Source organism: Macrobrachium rosenbergii, chromosome 45, assembly GCF_040412425.1.
Source record: "Macrobrachium rosenbergii isolate ZJJX-2024 chromosome 45, ASM4041242v1, whole genome shotgun sequence".
Lineage (NCBI taxonomy): Eukaryota > Metazoa > Arthropoda > Malacostraca > Decapoda > Palaemonidae > Macrobrachium > Macrobrachium rosenbergii.
In genome coordinates, this window is record NC_089785.1 from 32,423,163 (window position 1) to 32,442,871 (window position 19,709).

Below are 19,709 nucleotides of genomic sequence, written 5' to 3' on the forward strand. Positions count from 1 at the left end.
GTGGTGTGCTGTGGCCATCCAACTGGCCTAAGGAGTATTTGCTTCAAGACCCTTCTGTAAGTCTTGCAGATGATATATATTCCTGATATGGGAAATTTGATAACAATTCCAAGGAACAAAATTGCTCAAATATTTTTCAAGTGGGAGTAATAGATTAAACAGCACTACCGCTACTAAAATAACTGTAATTATTTCAAAAAATGTTTCAAAATACTAGGTTTTCTTTTGGAATTCATGTGATTTTGTGGGAGTAATATCTGCCATTTATTTAAAAACTAACTTGAAGCATGCTTTATATATGTACAGTATGCATACCATGGCAAAAAGTCGCAATCCAAAAGCAAAATGATATACTCTAACAAACTGTCTTACACAGTGATGAATGCAGTACTGTACAGTAGTACCTCGTTTATCGAATGTTTCTCGTGTTGAACATTCCGTTTTTCGACTGAAATTTTTGAAGAAATTTTTTCATTTGTCAAACAAATATTCATACTTCGCCCTGACTGATTGTCTTGTTTATACTTGTACTCGATGGACTACAGAGCCCTACGAGAAAAACTATTAACATGTTTTTTCCTTTACAATATATACTGTAGTTTAATGACAACCATATTCAACACAATAAATAAAAGAAAAAAGCATTTCACAATAAAACTTAACATAAAAGATGAACAAAATCATGTCACCATGGTGACGCACAGCTGACTTGAGATAGAGGGAGGGGCATTTATATTGTTGAGGATAGAAGGAAAAAACATTATTGTATATATATAAAAGCAGTAACAATTCACATAAAAAAATAAAAGAAGGGAATTTCACAATAAATTTAAGATACTGATTCAATATAAAAACAATCCAATGCAATACAGTAACAATAAAAAATCAAGGGAGTCTTACTTTAGCAAGTGTTCAGGATAGCACTGAGTGAGACGGTAGAGAGGAGAGGGAGGGGGTGGCTGGTGGTGGGTTATTGGGTGGGAAATGGGGTTCTGCTTCCCACTGACTTCCCAGCTGGGTTGGGATGATTTTTCTCTTTCACTACATTTCGCCCATTTCTTTCACTTACACTCGTTTGCCCAAATCATTTCATTTTAATGCGGTAAAATACCTATTGAGTGACACTTGCTTTTTACGATTTTTTAGCACTGTAAAAGTAACTCATTCCCACATCATGAAACACACTGGTGCCGCGTTCAGCTTCTGTGCACCTTTTGGTTGTTTGTTTAAACGACTTCTTTGTGAAAAGTTATTTGATCACTCTTTCCTTTTCTTACTTGCATTCTTTATTACTTATTTGTTTGCAAAATCCTCATGTTTATTACATCATAATTTTAAATTCTGCCATTTGCCAATGGTAAGTTGATGTGTTGTGGCATAATTAATCTCCTTCTTGCACATAAGATCCAAGCGTAAACACGTTGACAATCATACACATGTGAGGGATTGTTTTCACATCTGCCAGATGCTGATTACTCTCTCTCTCTCTCTCTCTCTCTCTCTCTCTCTCTCTCTCTCTCTCTCTCTCTCTCTCTCTCTCTCTCTAACATAAACATACATGCACACAGACACACAACTGGACACATACACTATCAATTCCTTTGATTATCTTTGCAAAATGTGAATAAAATTGATTTTGTTATCAACCTTTGCCTACTGCAACCATTTCAGTTTCCCCAAGGGGATCCCTTCTCTCCTCCCTCAAACCCAGCTGGCCACGCGCCATCCTCACCAAACAGTTCGTAAACTGAATTTTTAGCTCATACACAGAAACAAATTTTTAAAAAAATTTAACTTCGTATAACGTACTGTTTTACAGTATTACTTTACACTCTTAATTTAACTTTTGAACGCATTAATAATGGAAAAAATTTTAAAAGGAGGACTTTTTGGGTGGGCTGGAACAAATTATCCTGATTCCCTTTATTTCTTATGGGAAAATTTGTTTCATATTTCGGACAAATCACATTTCGACCAGCCTTCTGGAATGGATTAAGTTCGAAGTCTGAGGTACTACTGTACTAATTCATCCTTTTTTCCAAAGTACAACAGCACCAACACAGCTGAAATATGCGTGTGTGTGGGTATGTGTGTGTAAGTGGGTTGACAGGGGACAGGATCTTTGGCAATGAGCAATTGTCCTAATATCTTATAGATGAAAATGTCAGTTGCTTACTCGAGGTGTAAGAAGCATAAGCTCAAAACTGATAACCTTCCTTCAACTGCAACTGTCCAAATGGTGTGAGAACAACATGACACTAAAAAGTTATAGGTATTATTAATTATGTGCTAAAGTACCAGAATACCAGGATGCACTTCAAAGCCCAAATTTTCCTTGCTAATATAACCAGGAGCAACATAACTTTAAATATATAATGGGCCCATTCTCATTAAAAACACATTTCTGCCCCTAAACATTATCCAAAAACAGTATATCAAAGATACACAATAGAACTTTAACAATTCTGCTATTAAAGAATTAAAATGTCACAATTTCTTTTAAACTAATCTCATATCTTGGACTTGCTCAACCATAGTATTGTTAACAACAGTATGCTGTTCATCATGAATTCATCTAATAAGTTTCACGACGCTAATTTAGTTAAGAGCTACGATTTACTCCAAGTTATTTTATTTACTGCACTAAAAAGTGGTTCAGCTTGACAACTTAAGTCATAATTCTAGCCTGAAACTGGAGCCAGGTCAAATTAATGCAGTTGAAATGCTAGGCGATGAGACCAATGGGAGCTGATGAAGACGAAAGGGAAGAAAACAACGCACCTGGGCACGCATGGGGCGCTGCAATGACCCTAGAGTAAAACCTAGTGTGCTGCCCAAGGCCCACTGTAGGCATGAACCCCATTAAGCAGAAGTCCCACAGACACATAACTTCACCAAAAAGTTACATTCTCTTCATTTTGAGAGAAGTCATGAAAACTGAATGTTAGGGGAGGGTGATGAGGGGAAACAGAGATAACTGTTTTTCTATTCTAATGGCAAATGCAACACATCTCTTCACATACATAACCAACAAGTTCCTAGAGGTGGGTCATCTGGTTCAAATGCCTGGATCTAAAACGACATCCACACACAATCATACAATGAATTCAAAAGATAAACAATCATAAAAGGAGGTGCATGATCTGAATGTGTTCAAATTGCAAAATCCTAAGCACATCACATACCTTCTCTCCATACTCTGAATCCGTGATCATGTCCTTCAATGTCTGCAGCACCTGGATGCACAGTTTCTCATCTTTCTCTTCTAGCAACTTCTCACAATGTCGGATTAATCTGCAGTTTTGAGATGAACATATAAAGAATGATAATATACTTCTTCTACTAATACAATGCAATTTCAAGAAGTATAAAAGATGGCTAGAAGGACTAAAAACCATATACCTAACATTATGGGTGCAGAATGCATTTAATTTAATAATACTTAGTCAGCATGACTGCTTTATTTGTAAAGCATACTTCACAAAATTAAATAAAAATTTCAGACACATAACACATTCAATAACACTGCAAGAAAAACTGTAATTTTGCATTCAAAATTCACGAAACATCCTCGAGACATTATAACTACAAATTTTGATGTAAAGTACAAATATTATTAGTCTCCAGCCAATGACAAACCTCTTATTACAGTACCTTGAAATAAAGCCTCCATTTTGACATTTCAGACTTGCTTCACTCTCTGGTCTGAAGAGCATGTGAGGCTGGTACAAAATATCCACCAACACTGACAACTCAGCAGAGACGAGTGGCCGAAGCTCGGCTTCCAAAACAGACACAACCGAGTTAAAATCTTGCTCGATGACAAGGTGGTCCATGCGGCCAGCAAGCTGCAAAGAGTGAATGAATACCTTCAGTGACAGATTAACAACACATTATTGTATTCCAGTACTGGGAATACTGTTATAATAGCAACAAGAGTGTCTTGTTCATATGAGAAAAATCCAATTAGTTATTTTGCAATACAAAACTTATTAAAACAAACAAATACAAAGTGTAAGTAACAACTCAACTTAGCAGATCTCTGTACATATCGGCTACCATATTTGGACTGTTTCTTTCTATGCCACCATTTTGGATGTAATAAATTTGTTAATATATCTCTTAAACTGATTGTTAAATGTGAAGTAAAGGTTAGTTTAGTTTAGGAACTATCTGGAATTGCTATTAAACATAAGATATCCAGAAAATATTAAAGTGCAGACCATAGTATAGGGTCTTTGTTACTTAACTGACTTTGTTACTTATCAGAAGGGTCAGATCCCCAAAGTATCTGTGAAGCTGAGGTGTTACTGTATTTGACATTTAACAAAATTTTCTTTTATCTAATTTTTCGGCTACATTATGCACAACATATTAACTTACCTACTGACAAACCTTGCTACCTTTAAAAGCTTCCAATAATACTTGAAAAATGAAAACATTGCCAATATTATCGGACAATCATAACATTTGTAGAAACTAAATGGCACTTTGATCATCCATACTGTAACTAATTTCCAATTATTTAAAAATGAAAAGCTAATTGCTTTTAAAAACCCATTATTAATTGTACAATAGCCTTCAACAGTGCGGAATGCATCCAGCTGCACAAAGCAAAGTGTTTTAAGGGAAGGTCCAAATACCCATACCCAGTTAACTCCCAGTCCCTGTTTTCATTTTTTTTTTTTTTTTTTTTTTTGCATCTCTACTAAAAGCTGATATGCTGCCATTCTCTTGAGGACTTCACTGAGCTTCTACCATGTTTCATAATGTGCCTTGGACAGGGTAGCATTCTGATGGCATTTTCATTCTGTCTTGATCTGGTATCTTATACAATTATAATTATTTGTTAGTTTTTGCATTGAAGTACCTTTTGGCTTGCAAATGAGGTGTTGTTGCAGTTTTATCCTGAGTAGCCTAGTGTTCTACTAGTCATGTTTTTTTTATTATATCTAAATGGTGTCATTTCAACATCAGAACAGTTTTCAACTTACTTTTTCATTAAGGTTTTAAATTATTTAATTTCTGTTCAAGTATTTCTAGTTTATGTTTTGCTTGCTGCATGCACTCGGTTGTTTGTGTAACGTTCTGCCCTTGCCTTGTTCTCATCTGGGGTTCATGGTTTGTGCAGTAATGTTAACTTGGTGACATTTACTTTCTGACAGCTCCTGCCACTGTAAGGTTTGTTGCTTCCATTTCATGTCACCCATTAGCCTCCATCATCCACCGCCTTCTAAGGCGTACCTTCTTAATCCACCTCTGCACTTCATTCCATGGGTGAAAACTTTTACAAAAGGTTCAGGTCTCAGCTTGCATCTACTCTTTGGGGTAAGTTCCTTGCCATGTTGACTATGAGATAAGTAGTTGGTTGCGGGTTCTTGTGCTCATGGCCTTCCTTGTATCATAGTCAGGAACTGTTCCTGCTACTGTTGCTGCCTTGCCAAGCGATGTTGCTGTTCTGTACACCCCATCATCTTCAGTGGTTCCTATGTATCAGCCTCTAGATTCTTTACCAACCTCATGTATACAACCCATGCTGTTGCTCCAGCATGTTTTGATTTATTAGCTATGACAAGTCATTGAGAAATGTGTGGTCATTAGGACCCAATATCATGAGCCCATGTACTTTCACTGGGGAGGGAGTTGAATGACTCATCACATCATTTCCATGATCTGTACCTCAGCTATCTGAAACAATGGAGGTATGTACAGGCAGTCCCCGGTTATCGGCAGGGGTTCTGTTCTGACGGCATGACAATAAGCGAAATCAGCGATAACCGAAGATCAGCGATTTTCAGCGCTTACCGGCGCCTCTGTTAAGTATGCATTGGTGCTGATGCCTGATTATTTATTGGCACCAGTAAGCAGAAATCGGTGCATATCAGCACCGAAAATCACCGATTTTCATCACTAGACAAGCCCTGTAAAACCAAATCACCAGTAACCAGGGACTGCCTGTACTTTCAGTGGGGAGGGAGTTGGACAACTCATCACATCATTTCCATGATCTATACCTCAGCTATTTGAAGTAATGGTTCCTGGCATAATGGCTATTACACATCTTGTTCTTGGAGAGTGACCTTTGTACAGGCAGTCCCCGGTTTACGATGCTGGTTCCATTCCTACGCTGCATCATGAGCCGAAAATCATCGTAAGCCGAGACATTGTCGAAAATTGTAAGAAAACCTTAGAAAACCTTACTTTTAATCCTTTGAGTGTCTTGTAAACAATGTAACCTGCATTTTTTTTTAGTTTTTCATAAAAAACCTCCAAATTTTTATTATTCTGGCATTCTGGAGACATATTTCTTCCGTCGGATTGGTGTCGTAACCCTGGAAAATGCGTCATAAACCCAGAAATAATTTCTGATGAATATATTTGAAAAGCATCATAAGCTCGGAACATCGTAAGCCGAACCCGTTGTAACCCAGGGACTACCTGTATTCATTTTCCATTGCAGACCCATTACTTACAGAAGTGTTTACCTTCTGGAAAATCCTTATTTGGAAAGATTATAACTTAACTAGAAGTTTCTTTTGCCAATACTCCATCGTTTTTTCATGGGACTGGACTTCCAGCAACTATATCCTCCTTTTCTTAACCTCATGAAGACACATGCTGTTCAAAAATTAAAGAATTTGTAATAACTATGTTTTAACATTACTGTAGCACAACAATTTCTAAATCAAAAGCATTGAACATAAGTACTAGTGCCCTCCTACCATTCTCCTCTCTGCAAGAACCTTGCAGTTAGTGGGGAATGTACACTGGGAGCTTTCTACGAAATGCTTTGCTTTGTGTACCTTGATGCATTTTGCACAGTTCAAAGCTATTTTAGGATTAATGGGTCTGTACTTTATATGTTGAAATATATTTCAATTTTTTTCTTATTACAAATTTTGCCATGGTAAAGTAAGATCTCTAATTTGGACTAACAGGGATAGCTACCAATGACTTGTGGGAAGTTCTGGACAACTGAAGGGGCATTTTATAGGTGACTTAACATAATTAGATGAAAATGAACACATAACATTACACAATGCTATTTCTCTATATACAGGAACATTATTTACCAAGCAAATGCAAGATGATATAATAATGCATTGTACTGCAACAATTTATTATTCCACATTCACTGATTTCTCACATGTATGCTTGTACTGATCAGTGTGTGTGTGTGTGTGTGTGTGTGTGTGTGTGAGTGTGTGTGTGTGTGTGTGTGTTGTGAAATACACAGAGTTGACAATACCTTGTCATGTACAGTACACTAGTGTAAACCGGTGATACAGAATTGTATTTCAACCTTATAACTTGCATTCCTTGAATGTTTGTGTATGTTTATACATGCTTACGTCAGACAGAATGAATGCAGACTACGGTCTTAGTATATGGACTGCCCAATGAAGATTAAAATTTGAACCTACTGTTGTGTGAAGTCATGAAAATATAAACAAAAATATATAATTGTTCACATAATTCACCTTTTTCACTTTTATGTTCATCTTCTCTCAAAACATCAACTGTTATCTCTACACTTATCTGTCTTGCAGATTTTCTGCTTGAATTCCCATCTTTTCTAGAACTATATCAATGCCTTTTATCCCAGAATTTCAAAACTTCCCCCTTGTATTTATTCTGCCACTTCCAAATCTCATTTTCTGGACACACGCCTCTTTCACAGTCTCATTCTATGTCTGAACCATCTAATTCCTTGATATCTCAGTATTACATATCAGTATTACATATCTGGATACCTAAGTGAACAACTATGAGCAACTGATTCACATGTCAAGTTTCCTTACACTGCAGCTAAATCATTTTTGTAGCATGGCACCTCTCACCTCAAACATTTATTGAATGCTGTGCTCACTTGGTACAGCATCAAACACCTCACATTTGTCCTGTACCTTGCTCTGGAAGGTTTCTTAATCTCAAAGAGAAGTCTTTAGCATCTTAAGCAATCCCTTGCCACTCACAAATCCAAAACTACCCTTGACAAGCTTGCCATAGCTCTACTGGGGCAACAAACACTAGGATCATGTAACTAATATCAGATCTTACTTAGCCAGCAAAAGAATGAGGAAGGAAAAAGACCCACAGCTTAACCCCAATAAAAGTAATAGATTAGCCTCCTGATGTTTGAAAGGTACAGAAAAAGAGGTAATGAATAAAATACAGGCAGTCCCCGGTTAACGACGGTGGTTCTGTTTCCGGCTGAGTGCCAATGACCGACAATTGTCATTAACCTGAAAATAATTATGGTATAAATGGGGTTTACAACACTGTAGGCGCCAACAGGCGCTGATAAACTGCTTATCTAAGCTGATAAACCGCTTACTGGCACCAATAAACCGCCTACCGATGCCAATAAACAGCCTACTGACACAGATAAAACTGCCTACCGACGCCGTTAAACTACCTACCAATGCTGACAAAATGCCTACCGACGCTGATAAACCGCCTACTGACACCGATAAACTGCTTACTGGCACCAAAAATTGCTTACTAGTGCCAAAAATCTGGTTAATGATGTTAGCCAAGTGTTGTAAAACCAGAACACCGTTAACCGATGCCACCGATAAGCAGGGACTGCCTGTAAAAGCAAAAAGAGTTCAAAAGCTGTAGAAGAGGATAAGCATCAGTCACTAAGCTGTGCAACATGAGGATCCAAAACATTAAGATTTTTTCTGGTCTCAGTCAAAGCTTCCAATGTGTCAGCAATTTCCTCTTACATGATGAAGACCCACTAATTGGGAAAGAACCAAAAAGGCAAATGACTTGACAGCTACTGCCAAATAATGCACAGGCGAGAATCACATACTTCCAGAATGAACAACTTGATTTTTCTCTCCAAGGAAGTGGCCTTGTTATGGTGCTCTTGGCTTTTAAATATTTTACACAATTAAATCTCTCTATAGTAAACTTAAAATTCCTAGGTCACACTGACCAGCTAAAAGCTTAAGAGACAAAAGGACTTCAGTTCAGTTCAAGCCAAATCTGCATGGATGAAAGGCCATTCTTAGACCCAAGGTCTCCACCGAGACTTTTTGTTAGGGGTCCATATACTACAAAACCTTTGCTAGGCTAAAAAGAACCCCTTTCACACTTCAACAGCTATGACGACATCAGGACAAAATTCTGGTTCCCACCGATGACTTTTGCCAATCCTCTGAATACCTCATGACATCACACAAGCCTAGAGTGACAAATCCATTTTTACATTTTTCTTATGTAACTGAGGAGCATTCAAATGGTGCTTCCTCCACAATTACTGAAAGAAATGGCAGCTTTTATCTTTTCATGGAGTTGTAGAAGTTCCTCAATCTATTTTTATAAAATCATATCCTCCCTTCCTTTGATCTGTTGGTTACAACTATTCAGCTTTGGTAAACTAGTTTGCTTTCATCCATCAGCCCACACACAGTATGGTACTTTGCCAATTAATTTTATAAATATTTTTCAATATCCCAACTGACTGGCTGATTTATGGAGATGGTGCTTGGAATCCATTAATGTGTCTGATTCCTTCCCCTCACAACAGCTTCAAGAGGGATATCATCTCTGTATCCTTCCCTTATTCAGGAATTTCTCTCCACTGTGACTGAACTTGATACCATCCTCCAAGCTAATATTCAGGTATTATTTGAACAAAACTACACTCAAGAGGATGTCGTGTAGTTGGAACCTCAGAAGTTCAAGCAAAAATGCAAAGCATTGCTACCCTAATACTATTCTCCTTGCATTTTAATACATTTTCATCTATTTATCTATTTATTAATTAATTATTTTAATAAGTGGAATCTCTTCTTTCTGTATTTCCCTTTACTGTACTTCCTCTTACTTCTTCCTAATGAAAACCATATTCTTTGGAAGCTTGAATTTTGGAAGCTTGAATTTCAAGTCAATGACCCCTGTGGACTTGTTCCATATGAATAGGTTTCATCTACTGAGGGCAAGACCAAATCAGGCTGATCTTTGCAGAGCTCCAGACAATGGCCGACAATCAAGCTGTAGGGAAACCACAATTTAATAAAAAGTATTCAGTCCAATAATATCATTAACATTATCACATCAGGGTTTCTGTCACAGGGTTTAATGACAGCTCTCTCCAAACCCTTCTACCTGATGCACTTTCTGCCCAAATCTTCGTCTGGTCCAGATTCTCAATGACATCCATTCCCTACGACTTTGTAGACCTTCCCAACAGTCAAGTTGTAGACCTTCCCAACAGTCAAGTTTCCCTGCTACTTATCTCTACTTAAATACTCTTCTCCCCTTCTCATCATAGTCAAACTACTGTACAGGCAGTCCCAGGGTTACATCAGGGGTTCCGTTAATACACCACGACGTGAGCCGAAAAACGGCATAACCCGAGACATCATCAAAAATCACAAGAAAACCTTACTTTTCATCCTTTGGGTGTCTTGAAAACAACACAACCTGCATTTTGATTGAGCTTTTCATAAAAATCTCCAAATTTTGACCATTCTGCTGCTTTGGAGCCATATTAAAGTTCCAGTCTTGCGCTGTAACCCGGGAAATAATCATTTATGAATATATTTGAAGAGCGACGCAACCTCAGAACGACGTAAGCCGAGTCAGACGTAACCTCAGAACTGCCAGTATGGAGTTTCAAGATGAAATTTTTAACAGCAGCACTACTCATTAAAACCTCAAGAGTAGCCCAGCTGCTAGTAGTAGTCCTGATTGCTCAAGTCTAAGCATATGGCTGTTGTACCTTTCATCAAAATACAGAAAACACTCTGGAATCTTCTGTCTTCTCCTTGATCAGCATTCTGTTGCATTCATATTTACATTTCTGTAAAAAAATTGCTCCTCTCTCCTTAAGCATGCAATTTTTTTCTTTATTAGAACTCGTACTCTAGATGGCAGGGAACTGTGACCATTTCATGAAGTTTCCAACAGATAATGAAAGAAGGCAAAGACCCAAAACATTATAATTTCTGCATCCCTAATTTCATGAGATATTAAATATAAATTACACCTCGTCATACAATAGAGAAAGGGAGGGAGTAGCAAGATTCTCATTACTGCATGCTAATTTTAGGAAAGGCACCCAGATAAGAGGTAATGTGCTAGCTACAACCCTTCACTTGTAAGAAGTCAAATAGCAGCTTCTCCAGTAAACGTGACTGAAGCAAGAGGACTTCCATAGCCTATTTCTATCTGTAAGTTCTTTATGATAGTCACAGTGCCATTAAAATATCTTCTGAAGATTCAAGACACACATACTGTACTCTACCATTCTGATTATGGAATGACACCATTGGACTGAAAACATAAAAACAAAGCAGAAAATAAATATAACACAATATAACCATGTGCGTCAAAATGACAGGCTGTATGGGCAATAAAATGGAACATGCACGTCATATAGTAAATGTATGAGTGACGTAAATATCTGATACATTTACATAAAAATCTCATCATCATCCTTAACATGTACCATGCAAATATTAATTCACAAAGTATGCAAATCTTCATACACAAAATATGCTCATCAAATGCAAATTACAGTACACTTGCAAAATCATGGACTTCTGTACATGAGAATATGCTTACAAAACATAACAGAGTCCTTTTGATGCAAGTGCCGTGCTGGATTTTCAATCATGATGCTGACAATTACAGTATGGATAACCCAGTATTTAAGAGACATGAAGGCCAATAATGAGCAGTTGGAAGGAAACCACATTCTAACAAGAAACTGGAGTAAGCTACAATATCCAACAGTTTCCCTTTTATTACCATCACTATCAAAGGAGGTTAGTTCATGATCCTCACATTAAAACAAAGAAGACTGTCAGTTTCCAGATTGGCATACAAATAATCCTTGCCCTTTCTTCTTTAAAAATATGTAAACATTACGGTAATAGAAGTACAGCATTCTCACTTGTTACCTGTACCTTCTACAGATGATACTTATACCTTCTACAGATGATAAATGTACCTTCTACAGACGATAGATGAGTAAAATGAGAAGTCTGAAGCACTCTTTACTGATGGTGATACCTGGGGAAAATATCTGACACTGTCTCTTCCTCCAGTTTCTCAAGAAGGATAAAAGCATAAAGGCACTGAATTCCCTTCACATCTCTGCACTTCAACTTTACAACTAAGGAGGAGGTTGCTCACAAACAATGAACTGGAGGCTACTAAGGGCTGACAACTCTGCCACAAGAGTTTACAATATAAAATGAAGATGTTCCAAGCCCGGATGAAAGAGGATGATTAAGAAATATGTATCCCCTACCTTATGAAAAAATGAAAAAAAAAGCATCACTGAAGCTTGCAACACACCATGTAAGTTTGAAGCAAGTGTCAGTGTGTCATGTAATAAAGTTTAAAGCCATTGAGAGTGAGTACGAAAGGCTGACAGAGACATCTAGCAACCAGGTAGCCATTAACACTATAAAGCATCAGCCCAGGTGCTGGGAGGAGGGGGGGTGTACATTCCAGGGAGAACAGCAGTCCCATAAATTTACTTCATACAACTATAAAAAAAAAGACAAAAGTACACATAGGGCAACAAGTGCAACTGTCCAGGGGATATTACATCAACAACCTTTCCGTCTGCCGGACTATTCATCAAGGCATCACTACTTGGGTCACATCTAGAAGCAAAAGTTAATCCTTTCACGTCTGGGCTCACCTGATCCCCCTTATCTTCGTCGAAACTAGAGTCAAACTCATTGACTGGCTACAGAAAAATGCAAAAGCATCAGATGACATTTCTTGTGGTATGTTAATTGACACTACAGTGCTACACAGTTATTCTGCATGGACACATAATTCTTGACAGGTTGCATTAGTAAATTTACAGTTATTTTTCATTACCTTATATAGACAAACCTGTAACAACTATGTCATTTTCTATTTTTCTTTAAAAAAACAATCATATCAAACCCATGATGGCTTTCAACCAAAAACTTACAAAATTACATACTGTAATTCTCAAATTATTGTACCAGTCTTGATTGCCAAAAATATTATGTAGCAAAGCTTACTTCCAGAAATAAAATGAAAACAATGATAAAAACAACACTGAAGATATTTTTACAAAATATAAAATGAATTTACCTTCAATGTTCCCTTAATTTTTACATTCTCTTTTGGCCATAACTTTTATTTCTGTATGTTTTTGTCATTAAATCACACTTCACTCATTTTTGTAATGTTCTTCGTAGCATTTTGTTCAGCTTGTCCTTATCTGATGCCAAATTTAACTCTCATGTCTAGCTTATTCTGTTTACCCAATTTTTTTCACTCTTTAATACTTTCTTCCTCTCCATGCTTCTCTTTTTTTTATACTGCAACTCTGGTGATTAAATGTACATTACACAAGGGCATGGCCTGTAGTTTAGTTCTTCATTTACTGATGTTGTTGCTGTTCCCTATGCCTCAAGATTTGACTTAGAAGGTTTCAGTAATAAGAAGAAAGTGAAAATACAGTTGTAGCCAAAGATCTTGCCTGATAATGTTACCTATACAAAGATTTTACCTGATAATGTTACCATGTTCATAAAACGTATTTTGTTAGACAATCAATTTTCTGTTTCTAAGAAGCAGGTCATCTGTATAGTTTAGGCAAAGGTAGTACGTTTATTTGACAAAAGTATTTATATACCTATTTCAAAAACAGGCAGCATGGCAAAATATTTTTCCCTATAAAATGACAGGGTAAATAAGTGCCAGAAAACAGGGCTTCAATACTCATCTTGTCCACACAGGAGAAGGAAATAACCTGTTACTGATGTCCTGAACCCTTTCAAAATTTCACGTGAAGACTCCATTGTTGAGCTACAGAAATTGTTTACTCTGCCAAATTACCCTAAACATTCAACGAAATTCTGACTTTTTAGACGAGCATGGAAACCAATTCTTCAAGTACAAACTATATTACTGAGACCTAAACCTCAACACAAATTTTCTATACTTTTCCTACCACTAATGTTCACCTACAGTGTACAGAAAAATGGCTGGCCAGTTACTACTCCTAACTACTACAGTACTACCATTACATGACCACCCTATGAAGGTCCACAATAAACAATTGAAAACATTATCACCTCTTCAGACAAAATCTAATGGTGTTAGAAAAGCCCAGTAGAAAGCTATAAAGATCACAGTCAAAATGTATTTACTGCACTCACTTTAGTTACCTAAAAATGTTGTGTTAAGCTAAAAGAAACGGTGTGGTACGTGACTGAATTTAAAATTATTTACAACATTACACACAGCAATGAAACTATTATGCCACAGCCAGACCTTTCAGACATGATCAGTACTGAGTATGAACGGCATACAACTATCATTTCACTGGTAACCAAAAAGCACTGCTACAGCCCCAAAATGTGCTTACAAGCCAGAAAACCTTGGATATTCCACATAAAGCTCTTGATTATCGTAAATGCATGGAACTATACGGTATTTGATCCTGACATTTTTTTTACTACAACCATCATTCTACAACAGTTCTATCATTTTCTATTTGTAGGGTTGAACTTTACATGAGATTTCCATATTTTTCTATCATATGTACCTTCTCCCTGAAGTCCTATCTGGTCCCAGTGTTCATCCACGCCCTTCTCTAAAGGTGATCTTGACTTTCTTGCTGGATGGCAACCATCAAGATTTACATTTGCCATTTCTCAAACTCCCTCTGTCATTATGAGCCCATCATGGTCTCCTTAACCTTCCTACTGGTTGGCAACCATCCACTTCCACCTTCACCATTTCTCAAATGAATTCGTCTCCATCTCATTATTTGCCCATGCATCTCAGTCTCTGAGTCTATAATCTATTTCCCAAATAATTTATTACCTACTCATAACCAACATCAAATCTAGCCTATTATTACACACTACTCCCATTCAAGTAATAACTGATAACTTGAGGATGTGCCGACATCATATTAAAATATACCTTCTAAGAAAGTGTGATACGTTCCTTTACAACCTACATTCTAAGAAACTTTGCTATGTGTATGAACATGCTTCTACTTAACCAGGTGGTTCACTACAAATATGCCATTTTGAATATATCTTCCTTTTCAAGAAATAACACTGAAACATGCTTTGGTTACACATGTCCCTTTTTAAAATAATTCTTTCAAGTGGAATCTTCTTTCATACCTTCAAACTATAGTTGTGTACACAGACTGTACACTCAGGGTGAAGAATACAACACCTAAACGAAAACTGCTGCTGAACTCACAGAAGAAGACGAAGCATCTCGACGTGTTGTTCTCTTGCTCCACTGGGTTGCAGTCCGGGACATTATGTTTGTTGTGCGTTGTGACATGCTTACCACCTGGGCCTCTAAATCGCTAGGAATGGAAATGTTGTGTTTGCGGGCTGAAAGGACACAGCAACAGATTACACACTAACCTTGATGCAGCCTACTAATTCCAGGAAACACCCAGCACATATTACAGTACTGTACTTCAATGTCAAAAAAATCATACAGCAGTATTTTCTCTCATCAACACAAAATTTTGGTTAACTCACCAACTTCTGTTAGGGTTTTTATACAATTCTCCACGTTAACTCTCTGGTGACCCAACACTGCCTGGCTGACTCGATACACAGCATGAAGGAGCTGCACAAACACTGGCTGGCGGGTCTGAACCGAGCAACAGAGTAAACAATAATTTTCACGGACATAAAATATTCCCATTAAATTTTGTAGGAAATAAACTGTATTAAATCATTATCAAAATATGGAAAAATATCTTTTGAAGCATAAAAAAAGACAACTCAGTCAGTATAATCAGTCAAAAAAAAAAAAAATTATTCAATGCAACCTTAAAAATGTGTGATGGTCTAGATATATCAATTGAAGAATATTTTTACCCCACTGAAATCTGAGTTGCTGGAACTGAAAGTATTTTAGTTTATATTATAAGGGATATTTTAAACCAGACCACTGAGCCACATTTCTAAAATCTCCTGGGGCTGGCCCAAGGTATTAGTTCAGAAAAGACAGAAAATGAGAGCAAGACAATGTTAAAAGGAGGACAGTTCAGAAGGAAGAGACAAAGGGAACACATAAGTAACAGGCAGAAAAGGCCAAATGAATGACTTCATAACATGCATATTTTCACACAGAACAAGCCACATTCGTCACTCATTAGCTAAGCAGGCTTCTTCCAAGGAGAATACCTTTAACAGAACAAGCAATACATATTCAAACACATACAAAACGAAAAATCAAGGCAAAAGAGCATTGTATTTTACAAACAGCTTTACAGCCTCTTTCAAACTCCTAAGACTGCTCCTCAGTATTGTAGTAATGGGAAAGAGACACCTATGGTCCAGTTGTTTCAAAGTACAGCATACAAAAATCTTATGGCATGAGACTGGTGTTGAAAGTCAAAAGTGGTTCTTGAAATTCATACCAATTACAAAAAATTCACTGAAAAATATGCAAAGCCAGTGACAATTTCTATCATGACTGGTTAGATACTGATAAATATATAGCATTTAGTAGTTATGTGCAAATTGTGATGGAAAAACATTGAACAAAACAGACATTCAACTTAGCAGTTTAATGCCAACAAAGCATTTTTTGATAAAATATTAGTATTACTATTATTACTTTGAAGTTGTTTAACCAGACCACTGATTTACATTGCTATACTGTAATGTCACACAGCTGGCCAAAGGCTTTAGTTGTATATGAGAGGTGAAAAAAAGACCATAACGTTAAAAGTTGTGACATTTAAAAGGAATTCCTCTTTCCAAAGTTTTTACTGACTTAACAGGAAATGGAATGGGAAACATGATGCTCTTCTTCAGGTTGTAAGGATCCAGCAAAACTGGATGCAGGAAGCCAATTCTAAAGCTTGAAATGAGGAAAAGAAGCCATGACTGACCAGTGCAATCCTTTCCAAAGCTTTTTTGAACACACTACAGTAATCATTGACTGACCTTGGCTGGCATAACAGAGTGGTGTAATTCATTAGTAAGGAGGAAACTATAGAGGATAAGATTCAGGAAAAGACAACAGTAATACGTTTGCAATCTACACGATGTAGTAGTTCACAAAGACCACAGGGCTATTTCTAGACTCTCATGTGGATACGAAAATTGTGGCAAAGTAAAGTTCCAGAAGTTGACAGTTAGGTGCAATAAACCAAAGAAGACAGATGGAGAGTAAAATGCAAAAGGCAAAACAACTAGAAGCTGGAGGGAAGCTGTAAAGTTCATTTGATACTGCCTTCAGTGCACCATAACAAAATGGAACACTGTATACATTAATCCCTATGGAGCCCCTTACTTGTGCATAAAAATAATGCATCTCAATTTTTGTGAAGCATGTTTATAAAGTGGAGCTTAAAATGACCATCACATAATTTTGGGGTTGCAAGGAATGATACCTAACATTTGACAAGACAATACTTCGTTCACAATGACTTATTAAAATCTAGTGGGACATCACAGTCTAGAAGACTATGCTATGTTAGAGGTACCTTTACAGAACTATATCAATGCATATTAGTTTTCTGTGTCTAAAACACCTACCAACTGCACAATCTGAATATTCAAAATACAATGCTGTAGAACTTTTACAAGCAATCTAGCTATTGTATTAGAAAAGCTCAAAAAATAACCACTACAATTCCACATAGATGTCAGGAATCAAATTGACTTGTTAAATTTACATTTTAACCGTTACTTTTCAACCATAATACAGCCCTAATAAAATATCTTCCAACATGCTGTACTCTATTAATTACTCTATCCTCTAATTTTTTCCTGCTTCCCAAAATAACTCTTACTCTAATTTAGTTCCAATTTGATTAAATTAGTCTAACTCTGTCATCCTACCAATAACACACAATTTAAATGCATTTGTCAGAAGCTATCATCATGGTCAATACCGTCTCAATTACGAGCCTGATCTCTATTCAGGAATTCACTTCAAAACGGGACATTTTTGGCATTTCATAAAATGACTAACACACTACCACATCAAAGCTATCATTAACTTCTGAAACTGTAAGACTATGAGGTAAATATACAATCCTCAGAGCTCAAGCAAGCAACGTACTTGAGCTATGTACTGCTAGAACATGGGGTAGTTCAGAGAAGCAAGTTCTCTCACTGAGGACAAGACTTTCCAGGATGCAGAAAGCACTGTGCAAGGAAAACTTAAAATAATAAGGCCCATGAAAGAAACAGCAATGTAGAGATCATTTATGCAACTGGCACTGAATACAGTCATGGCAAAAGCTTAGCAAAAATGAAAAAAACATTATTAATCAGACCCAGTCTTTGAAATTCCTTTATGATAAGGATGTCAGTTCCAACTCAGAATGTTGAAAGTAAACTAAGACTTGCACTATTCCTCTGCATCTCCTAATATCATACCCTACATAAAAACTATTAGTTGTATGCTTATAATCGCTACATGACTTCATTAATATTTTTCCCAACAATGCTGCACTTCGAATGAACTAACTTTCCTTGAAGGTGAACCTCTACAAAATCATTATATGAGTACATTTAAGTTATAGTCCTTTCAATGATATTTTATATAAACAATTTAAAGACCTGTTGGTCCTTTATATGTTTATCAATTCAGACAACACTGACTTAAAAGTAAACTATCAACAGCCATGGCAAAAACACTATTGATTGAAAATGTTCATTCTGATGCAATCAAAAACCTTCCACATTTAGTTCTTTCTCCCTTACCAAGAGAAAGGAAAAAAGGCTAATGATAAAATAAAACATTCTTATAAGAGCTAAAGGTACTGCATAACTCCTTGGGATACCATTACAGTTACGAGGAATAAGCATTACATTATTCCTTTGGGAGCCTTACCACTAAATTACACCTTAACAAGGATCAGATCAATTAACGTTTAAAAAAAATCGTCCAGGAAGTTATTCTTGGGGGTTAATCAGATACACTCATTTCTAAACCACTAAATAAAAAACATTTCTGCCAAGAATGTCCACAATTTGGCAATCTCAGATACTTGTAAAAATCCAAAACCCAGATAATCACATCCAAAAAATTTTTTTACAATGCTATGACATAAGGTGCACTTGACGGTATTCCTCGCCTGGCGGAACTAAGAGAATAATTAAAATGCAGGATGAAAAGATTTTAACCAAGCATAAAAGACGCAAGCTTTGTAAAAAGAGTAACAGACCCCTGGAACGCAGGGTAAAAATCGTCTCCCGAGTCCAACATCATATAAAATACCTTATCCAGGTAGGATGAAAAAAAAGGTATAAAAAAACACCCAAAAACAGTACTGTACTTAGTTCTTCTAACAAATTGTCTCTCAAGAGTCCTAGCACTGATAAGACAGACAAAACCAGCCACTCTGTTAAAGAAAATTCTTCACTCTTAACAGACCAAACCAAGAGTGCCTTGGTAAAAAATCTCGTGTCAGACAGTTTACCAAATAAAATTTTCCATGAACAAGGAGGTTACATGATTAATGATATGCAAACAACTGGAGGGAACATATAAATCGGGGGCTGGCAAACAGGGATATTAATGACTAGTGCTCGAGTACCAAAAAGGGACAACAAAAACTAAGACTTGCAAGAGCTTCCACCGTCAAACTGATACTACAGAAGCACCCACATGACACACAAAAGGAAACAGAACGCCTACACACCGCAAAGTAGAATGAAACTCCACACCAACACCACAATCCTGAGGCA

At 36.8% G+C, this 19,709-nt stretch overlaps 1 protein-coding gene across 33 annotated transcripts in view; it reads right to left on the minus strand.

Annotated features, from left to right (window-relative positions):
- Positions 1 to 19,709, minus strand: part of Itpr (Inositol 1,4,5,-trisphosphate receptor) — a 226,011-nt gene that overhangs the window by 28,595 nt on the left and 177,707 nt on the right. For 16 of the 33 annotated variants that reach the window (XM_067089002.1, XM_067089003.1, XM_067088988.1 and 13 more), the window contains 5 exons: positions 15,531 to 15,645; positions 15,238 to 15,377; positions 12,578 to 12,721; positions 3,655 to 3,848; positions 3,186 to 3,294 (listed from right to left, as the gene is read on the minus strand). In XM_067089002.1, the coding sequence (XP_066945103.1) occupies positions 3,186 to 3,294; positions 3,655 to 3,848; positions 12,578 to 12,721; positions 15,238 to 15,377; positions 15,531 to 15,645 (702 nt within the window). The remainder of the gene's footprint in view (positions 1 to 3,185; positions 3,295 to 3,654; positions 3,849 to 12,577; positions 12,722 to 15,237; positions 15,378 to 15,530; positions 15,646 to 19,709) is intronic. The other 17 variants (XM_067089008.1, XM_067089009.1, XM_067089006.1 and 14 more) reach the window with 3 other exon arrangements.